General features: G+C 37.1%; 1 protein-coding gene across 1 annotated transcript; it reads left to right on the forward strand.

Annotated features, from left to right (window-relative positions):
* Positions 1-279: 279 nt before the first annotated feature.
* On the forward strand, positions 280-7,338 carry LOC145213430 (large ribosomal subunit protein mL65-like). The gene is made up of 10 exons (XM_080081701.1): positions 280-595; positions 1,279-1,430; positions 2,595-2,849; positions 3,041-3,253; positions 3,729-3,867; positions 3,930-4,065; positions 5,009-5,180; positions 6,112-6,237; positions 6,576-6,745; positions 6,883-7,338. The coding sequence occupies exons 1-10, from the start codon at positions 376-378 to the stop codon at positions 7,052-7,054; spliced, it is 1,755 nt and encodes a 584-aa protein (XP_079937827.1). The 5' UTR covers positions 280-375; the 3' UTR covers positions 7,055-7,338.
* The last annotated feature ends 4,038 nt before the right edge of the window (positions 7,339-11,376 follow it).

The raw sequence follows: 11,376 nt of genomic DNA on the forward strand, positions 1-11,376 counted from the left end.
TTTTTAACGGTTTATTGTACTTCTTTGGTAAAGACCTAAAAAAACTTTATTTAAGCGGAAGTGACCGAACATAGTTTTTTTTTGTTATGTGCTTTTTTGAATACTCGGCTCTGTTAATAAATAAATCTAAAGTTATGTACGTATGCTAATACAAAGTTTAAAATTTATGGACGAATGACTTTTTAACACGCATGACTTCACATTCACAGACATGTTGTTGAAAAAATACTGGTAAAAAACAGGAAAGATTTATGAGAAAATATTGGAAAGTCGTGAAAAATGCTGGTTTGTCACACATGTTTAACATCTTAAAGATTTATTTTCAGATCATTTAAAATTAATATTCGGCAAACAAAATGTAACCGCGTCCAAAAAATGTCTGTAAAGCGTGCATCTTTAGACTTTACCAAGCGTTGGGTGTTTGCATCGCCTAATTCGAGTGAGATAGTTTCGCGTCAGATTTCCACCGGCGGGTATTTGCACGAGAAGAAAAAAGCTTACTTTGATAAGAGATGGATGCGACAGGCTGGCAAGCCACTGCCTTGGAAATTATACAAAGAACCAATTTTGGCAAGCAATCGGAGAAAGACATGGGGTAAGCATTATGTCCCGTGGCTATGTTAAAGATATCTTTTTTACTCTGATTTAATTATGTTAAAAAAACGGGAAATAGAGAAGCCCTACTACAAACCCACACCTTTACTACCATTGAGTTTAAAAACAGGTTGCAGGGAAATAACCTGTAAAACAGTTTGTGGGTTTTAATTAGTTCCTTCTCGAGAAATTTTTCTTGAGAAATTCTCTTCAAGAAAGTCGAGTCTCGATTCTTGAGAAATAATTAAAAGTTTCTCAAGAAAAATTATGTCACGTATCTTAAACAAAAGGTAAATGCGACACCTATTATTACGTGTATTTTTCGTTTCAACTCGCCTCTAATAACTTTCTTATTTTGCTTCCGAAACAGCGATTTTTAACGTGCGTTGCCACTAAACTTTCACCTTTCCCAGGCAGTAGTCATGCCTGGTTGCGTAAGATCTATAACAGTTGTTTTGTTTTTTGCTGGTTTGCTAGCGAATCACTACTTGCGATCGCTACTAGAAGCGAAAAAACGTACAATCGGAATTTTTTGGTTTGTTTTTGTTACAAAATCGGCTTAAATAAAAGTTTCGAGACTCGAGACTCTCGAGAAATGGATTTTTAATTTCTCGTTTCTTGAAAAACGAAAAAAGTCGAGAAATAGAGGAACCCTAGTTTTAAGTTTATGCAAAAAATTTTCAGAATATCCTGTTTCGGACACTGATAAGGCAAGTTGGAAACACAGTCGATGGTTTGACCAATACTCACAAAGATGGATCCCTTTTCATCCACGTGCACAAGGATTTGATATCAACTATAAGAGGAAAAGAGAAGCACTTTTTGATGCTGAAAATGTAAGTCTTGATTAGTGGTGAGATATTCCCAATAATTTGTCGGTAAATGTGGATTTTGCCAGCTGCATACTAGGGTTCCTCTATTTCTCGACTTTTTCGTTTCTCGAGAAACGAGAAATTAAAACTTCATTTCTCTAGAATCTCGAGAGTCTCGAAATTTTTATTTAAGCCGATTTTGTAACAAAAACAAACAAAAAACATTCCAATTGTATGTTTTTTTGCTTTTAGTAGCGATCGCAGGTAGTGATTTGCTAGCAAACCAGCAAAAACCTAAGCGACTGTTAGTCCGAGTTTTAGATATAACACAACTAAGCGTGACTGCTGCTTAGGAAAGGTGAAAGTTTACCAGCAACGTACGTCAAAAATCGCTGTTTCGTTAGCAAAATAAGACAGTAATGTGTCCAGTGCGCTCAAAGGGCGAGTTGAAACGAAAAAAAAAGTGATGTAATTTTTCTCGAGAAATTTTTATTTATTTCTCGAGAATCGAGACTCGATTTTTTCGAGATTTCTCGACGAGAATTTCTCGAGAAGGAACTCTACTGCATACTCAGCTTGATATAGATAAAAAATGTCTATTTACACACAGACGAATGAGAAATAAAATAGCCAACATAGACTTAAGTGACATGGTTTGTTGTTGAAACATAATAGCATGAGCATTTGCTGAGACACCTGAACAGTAAAGGATGTCACTTTTTTTCATCTGTATAGGCCAGTGATTCTCAAACCCAGCTTTCAGGGCCGCATGCGGCTCCCAACAACTTGTTTTGAGGCTCGCATCAAACCTCAGAAAGCCACAAAATATTGCTATTTTAGCTTTCAAAGTATCAATCTTTAGTGATTTTTTAGTGAAGGTTTCATTTTTTTGCAGCTCCCTACACACTTAAAAACTACCATTTGGCCCCGACAATAAAAAAGTTTGAGAACCGCTGGTATAGGCCAATATATTTCTCAATAGACTTTTGAACAATTCTGTAGCAAAATCTTCCAAAGTACACACAGATTGTATTGTCGATAGAGTTAATTTGGGTTGTTTGCAGTTAAGTTTCATTACACCTATAATACAACACTTTGTCCTGTCAAAAGTTAAGATATTTCTGCAGGTATTTGCAAGAAAACTTGATCAAACTGAGTGAAACATAATTGCTTCGTATTTTTTTGCAGCTTCAGCAGCTTTTTCCTCTACTCCTTGACAACCACAACTACAAAAAATACATCATCCGCCCATTCAACCACCAATTTTCTACCACCAATATGTCATACTTTTATCAGCACCTGACACACACGAAATATGTTCATGGATTGCCTTATCAAGTTGAAAATGCAACTGTTAGTAAAGAGGAAATAGACAATTTAGAACGAGTGGTTCAAGACTCTTTATTATATACCTCTATGCATTCTGATGAAAATGATTCTTTGGTAAATATATATGCTCATTTCTTTTGTTGAAAGCAACACAATATGCATTAATTTTTATGTTTACAAATAAAATCATGCAGTGCAGCATGTTTTAAAAAATTAAATAAAGGCTACATGTCAATGTGCAAGTTGTGGAAGTTGCCTAAACATGTAAAAATCATCTAAATAACCAATGTAAAAAATGTGTTTAGAAAAAGCATGAACAAAAGAAACAAATTCTCACAAGAATCTTTCAGTATCTTGTCAGTTCACAAATCTCAGAAAATGAATTTTTGGAAAACAGTATTGTAGATTATGATGCAAACAACTCAATGTTTTGGTTTCGAGGAAGAGGATTTTTGAAATGGACTAAGAGTGATGATTTACCAGTAGCCTATCAGAGTCACGATTCTCCACTTTTGCAGGTAACACAAGGTTATTACACACTATTTAGTAAGTTAGATACTCTTATATTGGTGCCTGGCGACCTTAGGGTGTTTGATATTTCTGTGATTATTTTTATTACATATAATTTTGTTTGTTGGAAATAGATTCAATAAAATGAAATGATTGCATGTATTGTACTAAATTGTTTTGAAGTGTTGCATCAATAAGTTTCTGTGTACTACATGCTTCTTTTGTTTGTTTGTTTTTTGAATTTATTGTTTTTCTGTATCCTACTCTGGTGGAATTGTAAATATCTTCCCTTGTTAAAAAATGATTGTTTTTTAAAATAAAAGTGTTTTGGAACATTATGCAGAGATTTGTTTATAAGTTTAATGCCCTGTCACTTTATAGTTATTTATGCCATTGTATTCGTCACAAATGTGTATTTTAAAAATATTTGTTACTTTAGAATGTGTCAATTATATTCTGAAAAACTTTATGCATTTGGAACAGATACGCTCTGACAAACAACTTTCAAACTTTTCAAATACTGCTGGTAACTTTTCTATGTCTGGGGAAATTCCAACATTCTACACAACCCCACATGTTTTAGGGGTGCCCCGTGACCAGTACAGAAATTCAATATCAGCAGGTAAGTCAAATTGCTTTGTCTTTTTGTTGTTGTTCCAACTTTCAATTGTTGATATTTTGCAGGTTATCGAATGTTCGTTGGGAACCAGTATGTGAACTACCAGACTGCTCTTAATGATGAGCGTCTCGGTGATTTGGTGCCTCCGATTCGCACTGATCAACCATACGGTCACACCCAGTTGCATCTGTTACCCCATGAGTAAGACTGCACATTTATATTCATAATATGTTTATTTACTAAAGTCGTACTCGTAATCCCATAATAAGGATTTGACATGTGCAACTTACATGGCAGCAGCGTAGCATTTGTGATTCGACTTTTGGCAAGTGTGCCACTGAGCCAGTTAGCAAATAGAGCTCTTCTGGCAATAAAATTACATTTGCTAGAAGAGCTCTATAAACTTGATATTATGCCTGCAGCAATATATAGCTTATGTATCAAATTGAGGTGGTTGGTTTATAGTCAGGGTTGCCATACCGTCCTTATTTCTAAGATTTGTCCTTATTTTGAAGGGTTATGTCTTAGAAACGTTTATTGTCCTTATTTCTAAGAAATGTCCTTCTTTTTGACTTGCGTCCTTATTTTGTCTTATTTTCAACAATTACAAGGAACAAACTAGTGAAATGACAGTCAAATTCCTGCTATAAGTAAAAGTAAACCTAGACCTGAGCTGTCATGAGATGCACGAAGTATTCTTTATAAACAAGGAGTTGCTGGAACAGATTGTTTCTGGTCCAAATATTGCATATGATATGTCATGGCTCGTATACATGCAAATATTTGTTCAAAAACGTTTGTTTCGTTTCGTATGAAAAGTTAATTTTTCGGTTGTCCTTATTTTTGGTTTCATGTCGATGGCAACCCTGTTTATAGTGCTTTTCAACCTTTTTTTGGCCCATGCCCCCTTTGTTGTGATCCGATTGTACCTTTGTGATTAATATAACAACTAAAGGACGTGTCAGGGCGTTTTTTATACAGAACAAATACAAATGTTAATATATTTTAGGACAAAGAAATTCATATTAGTATGCCATTTAGACCACACTAATTAATTCCTTTTCAGAATTAAACAATTTTACATTTGCCAAAAAGTTTTGAGACATTATATGAAACCGTCACACATGTCACGTTTTCTCCATAGCTACTCCCGTGATTGGTATGAGGATGGTATGGAACATGGTGATATCACAAACGAGATTGAAGAGCATTTGAAGGCCAATGGTATAATGAGTGGATGGGTGTGGAATGCAGCACAAGCTCACTTTGATATGCACTGGATGGACAATGATATCGCCCAACCCTACTGCTCACAGGTACAACATTCCACAACTGTTGTGTGTTTGTTTGGAATAATTTTGTGGTGTGGCTAAAAAATGCAAACATTTTGTAATGCAAATGTCAATCTGAAGCATGTGGTAGTCATGTATTTATTTATCATTCAGTTATACCAGTGGTTCTCAAACTCGGTTTTCGGGGCCGCATGCGGCTCCCAACTACTTATTTTGCGGCTCGCACCAGACCTCAGAAAACCACCAAACATTGCTATTTTAGCTTTCAAAGTCATAATCTTTAGCGATTTTCTCAAGGTTTCGTTTTTTTGCGGCTCCCTACACACTAAAAAAATACCATTTGGCCCCGACAATAAAAAAGTTTGAGAACCACTGAGTTATACTAAACACTAGGGATGGGCCAAAAATGCAAACGTTCTGTTTGGTCAAACATTAAGCACCTCATGTTAATGCTCCATGCTCTGAGGTCGGTGCATTGTGATGTCACAAACATTCTCAATTCCATACTAGTTTTATAGCTTTCCAAGGGTCCTTATGTCACCAATGTGTATTAGGCTGTACAGGCCCCAAAAATATGCATATTTTCACTGTCTGAAACCTTAAAAAAAAACAGTTATTTTGGTTCTTGGATACCCTTTCAAACGCTAGTTTTGTATGTTAGCAGGACATGAATATGCAAATGTAATGCCTGGGTCAGTTTGTGCAACTGCTTATGCGGAGCATCAAAAACAGCGACACTCGGTCCAAGTACTCAGGTTCTGGCTCTGCTCCGGCCATTGCTGCTAAGCAAATCTCTATGTGTATTGCACTATTATAGCTCAATGTTTTATTGCTATTTTTTCTTTCACCAAGTGAAATAAACTTAACTCAACATGTTGTATGCTAATTATTACTAACCAAAAGAACTGAACAATGTGTGCAATATATGCCTTATCATTTACTGTGTTTATTACAGACTATTGTGACAGATGGACAGTGGTTGTCCTTCTTTTGCTACCAACTCAACACAATAGCGATTGACCCTGACAATATTGAATCAAATTCAATGAGAAACTTATGCTATGGAAAAACTAGTGTGAAGGTATTATACAGACATGCCCCTTTTTTCATTTATATACAGTTCAATTTTGTTGGTGGCTGGATAGTGACAATATAATCAGAAAATGCATTTTGTATCTTTAAAAGGTGCTAGAGTATTTAATTATTCTTGCAGGCAACTTTTGTTGATGTTCAGTTTGGGCAAAAAAATCAGTTTAGAGAACTGAATGGCACTGAATGGTTTTAGTGTTATGCCACTTTCAATTTTTTTGTTTTTGCCCCAATAATAGTTATTGTGCTCTTTGCTTGATTAAGCGATTATTCATACTTTATGCACTGAAAACTTTTATAAATAAGTAATAACCATATTTTGTGACCTAGTTGTATGAAATATCTCCTGACGGGGCCATAGAGGTAAACCAAGAAGCGTTGGAACTTTTAATGAAATTCATTTCAACTGGGGCTGCTCGGCACCGCCACCTTGCGGATGACTCAGAAGCCACTGAAGCCCATGATTTAACATTACCGGTCCAAGAACCTGATCCTGAAAAGTAAGTGCCTTTAGCATGTCCGCAATGGAAACAAGTCTACCTTTTCCAAAGAATCATTCGTATAGTACAGTATATTTGAAAACAATAGCTAAAGCCCTTTTCGGTTTCACGTTCTGTTGTATTGATTTTTTACACAGCCCCGCACTGGAATGCCAGAAACCTTTGCACAAAGTAGAACTGGAAAAAGAACTGGCCAGGCAAAAGGAGGAAGAAAGTAACTCGGCAAAACAATTAGCAGAATCAGCACAACCAGAGGAAGAAGTGACTATGCCCAAACGACTACTTAGAATCTTGGGCAGCAAGCGATGAATTAAATCTAGTGTTGTTGCCACTAGTTATACGCATTGAACCACATTGTCAAAAATAGAGTTAAAAATACAACATTGTCTGTGATAGGGGCATTAGGATGCTTGGATTTGTAATTTGGTTTCCTTTGTAGGCTACTACGCGATGTACTATGTTTCTGTTTCATTTACAATATCTTACATTTTGGCAGACTGTAAACCCACATAAAGTTTCAGTGGCGAAAGAACATTATACACCGTAAACAACATTTTGCAAAACAAATAAAAAGTTCGATGATTTTTCGAAAAGTTTTTATTCACACCATTAGTTAAGGCGGTGGTTCTCAATTTTTTTTTTGTTGCGACGCCCCTGGACAAGTTTTTCTGGACTTGCGACGCACCAGCAAAAAAATAATAATAATGTAGAAACTTAAGATGAACATAAATTCATAACTGGGATCAGCATTGAAGCGTCTATGCAGACCAGCGATCACGGCACACTCATATATAAATCACAGTACGCCAGGCCCATTGAAGGCGCGCTTTAAAAGACTCCTGTCGTGGGTTCGAATCCCACCGGCAGGCTAGATTTTTCTAGCCTACGCCTTGCCATATGGTGGTGAATGCTTGGTGACCGGCTGATTCGGTATAGCGCCTTCAATGGGCCTGGCGTACTGTGAGTAATGTAGAAACTTATTATTAATACAACAACAAAAAGCCAGGAAACGAAACTATTCTGCGACGCCCTTGGAAAGTTAAAGCGACGCACAGTTTGAGAACTACTGAGTTAAGGAATATGTGTTCAATGATACAAACATGGGCGCCTGCAGGTAAGTTTTGTGTCGCAGTTTCAAAACCTTTCGGACTCGGACTTACTTCAAAGAAATCAAGCTTGCAATTAGGACACGCTTGTATCACTGGTATGGCTTCCTTTTGTAAGTCCATCGGTTCTTGCAATATACTCAGGTACCTACTGGGTGACACATGGAAACCAATGGAAACATTTCTGCTCAACAGCATAAAAATATGAAAAAAACTTTTTTAACGAAACAAAACATGGACCAAAAGTTTGTTCTTATACCCTTGAAATGATGTGCGGATCAAATTCGGTGGATGCAACATATCACATTACACTGGTAACAGCGGAGTTCATGGGGCGATTTTTTTCGGTTTTCCCCGTCGCCCAATGGCGCATGGACTTGTACAGTCGACATACCGATTGTTGGAACTCCTTGTCTCGAAAACTCGTCACCAACACGTTAACTAAACTGTTAAAAAATGTGCAAAAATAGTGTTTATAAGTTACCATACCAAAAAAGTTATTTTTCCTACATCACCAAAAACCTATCATACCCTAAAGTTGAAACGCCAAACTATATTTAAATAAGTAACACCAGGTTACTCAAAAAAGAATGTTACAAAGAACCCAAAAATATATTTTTGTTTTGGGCACCCAAAGGATCGTTTTGCCGGTTCATACTTGCAAACGTTTTTGGGGAGAAAAAATGCGTGGTTTTGACTTGTTTGGGGATGTCGTCAAAACTGATACTTGCCTGTTTGAGCACACAAGGAGTGTAGCTGTCATTATTGGAAGTCCGACTTCTCCGCAAGTCAAAACATTACGAAATTCCATTGTCACAACAACGCAAAATGGCACTGCAAAAAACAGGACGAAATGTTATGTTCTATGTATAAACGATATCTAATGTGCGCTGCAGTTTAAAATTGGCCCACTTACATGTTGCTATCGTGAACCCGGTGTACATTAATCCAATTGTTTTGATGATGTCAACTTCGAGTTTGTACGATTTTTTGCTACTTTCCGCTCCACGCCTAAATAGACTGGCGGACTTACGCATTTTGTAGCGAAGAACCACTAAGGTTGTGAAAAACAAAGAGGTCTGCAAGATAAGTAAAAAGTGTTTAAATGATGTTAAATAAAATGTTTATCTCAGTCTGCAATTCGAACAGTGTTGTCAGGGTGGTGCCTTTGTTGCCAAATTGGGGTTTTTGACATCGAGGTCCTGGTTGCGCTTTTTGGGCGGAAAAGGTTTGGTTTTTAGATAATTTTGCATACATTTTAGCTTGCACGCATCTTGCTGTCAGTACAGGTACAAAGTTCACGAATGACACCAAAACATTGTATAATTAAACTTCTTCAGAAAGATGAACATAAATTCATAACTTGGATCAGTCCTGAAGCGTCTACTATGCAGACCAGCGCTCACGGCACACCGTAAAGTAGGAAGCATCACAGTACGCCAGGACCATTGAAGGCGCCAAACCGAATCGACCGGTCACCAAGCACTCACCACGGCAAGTCGTGGGCTAGAAAAATCTAGCCTGTAGTGGGATTCGTACCCACGTCAGGAGTCTCTCCGGTACTCGCCCTCTACCAACTGAGTTACGCAGGCTCAGTGGAGAATCCGTTGAAAGTTGAACCACAAGCACCGTTGCCTTCCTCGTATGCTGCACATGTCAGATTCGTATACAGTAGGGGATTTTTCTTCCATACGCCTTGACATATGGTGGTGAATGCTTGGTGACCGGCCGATCGGTTTGACGCCTTCAATGGGCCTGGCGTACTATGATTCTTAATTCCTACTTACCATTCCAGCATATGGAACAATGACGCAGGCCAAAGCAAGAAATATCGTTTCTCCGTGATTCATGGCATGTTGTACAGCTCTCAAGGCGGGCATGAAAATAAAACTTGACTGATAGTAGCTGAAGAGGATGTGTGAGTTGAAAAACACTTCAAAGTAAAAAGCGGGTAATGTATTTTAGGCCCAACCTAAAACTTTAAAAACTGAGCAAAAAATAAGCCTAAATTAGATCTGAATGTTGTATTTACCGTATTGACCAGTTTATAAGAAGAATCACGTCTACAGCATGCACAACCAAACAATCTATGATATTGGCACAGCCGAAACAAAGTTTTGGTAGGGACCAAAATAAGTTTAACGGTATACACTTTTGTGTTACAAAAGAAGTTGGAATTAATGCCTATATCAGTGATTCTCAACCTTTATCGCCAAATTACACTTCATTTCTCCTTAATAGGCTACGTAGTAGATGCTAAACCATACAAAAATCATTAAAAATTGAACATTTTATCAACTTCACAGGTTATATTCCCAGAGCTGAAGTGTCTACTAATTAACAAGCTATATGTAAAAAAGGAAATTCCTAATTGTTGATAGAATTGTGAATATGGCAACATCATTTAAATTTTAAAACACCAAGAACAAATTGACGTCACCCATATTCTTTATCCTTAATTACCTGCTGAAGTTGCTGAAGTCAAGGCGAAAAACCAAGCACTGCAAACCACGCCAATGATACATTTGTTTCCTACCGACCGGGTCCATAGTGGCCACGTTATCGCCACCAAGCGGTAGCTGCTGATCACCATAAGATGGTACATAGAGTTAGTGTAGCTGACAATGAACAAAACGCCAAGGAACCGAGCCTTTGCAGTATCAGACACCTTCATACTAAAAATGTCAAGCTCATGAATTGTGGACCGAAGTGTAAAACACAGGTTTGGTATGAGGGTGGCGCAAATGCTGACCCCTAAAAATAAACAAGTTTATGCTTATTTTGGCAGGTTAAAACTTCATAACCCATTTTGTTAAAAGTGACCTTCCCTGTACCAAAAAAGAAGGTTCATGCCATTCGACAAAAACTTTGTTCCTCTTATATTGTAAACAATGATTTGCCATTTAAATAAGCTAAAATAACTTTTCTAAATAACACATGAAACACTGCCTGTTATACTGTTACATCACTTTTTACAGCGTACTGTATTTCTGATTTATAAATATTTAATTTAAAAATCTTATACTTACCCATAAGCATGTCTGAGTACGAAAGGGAAAGACGTATTAGATCCAGTGAAGATCTTCTTCCTTTTCTTCCAAATAACACCGACCATTGAATTAATCCATTACCGAGGAATATAGCCAACGCAAGCAGGGAGGCTATTACAATATGCGCTATAGCAAAGGAATAATTGCAGGATTGGCATTTGTACAGGGGTATAGACTGACATGCATTTTGGGCCGAAAATTGGCAGAAGCCTGGCACTCCACAAAATCTGATTCCAAGAGACGCGTTTGACGCCATTGCGAACCGAGCAGTTTGAATTACCAACCTAAAGTAAGTTACACTGAAAAGCAAGCGTAAAGATATTGTTAAAAACTTTATGAAACTTTACATTTTTTGAAAGGATTTTTCAACTAAGTTAACACACTTACAGTTGTCACAGGAAAATCTGCTATATACTCTACATCTATTTGTTTTTTAAGATAGTTGCTTGAAAACTTTTGTGTGCCGTTGATACGT

This window comes from Phallusia mammillata, chromosome 2 (genome assembly GCF_965637545.1).
Source record: "Phallusia mammillata chromosome 2, kaPhaMamm4.hap1.1, whole genome shotgun sequence".
NCBI classification, from domain to species: domain Eukaryota; kingdom Metazoa; phylum Chordata; class Ascidiacea; order Phlebobranchia; family Ascidiidae; genus Phallusia; species Phallusia mammillata.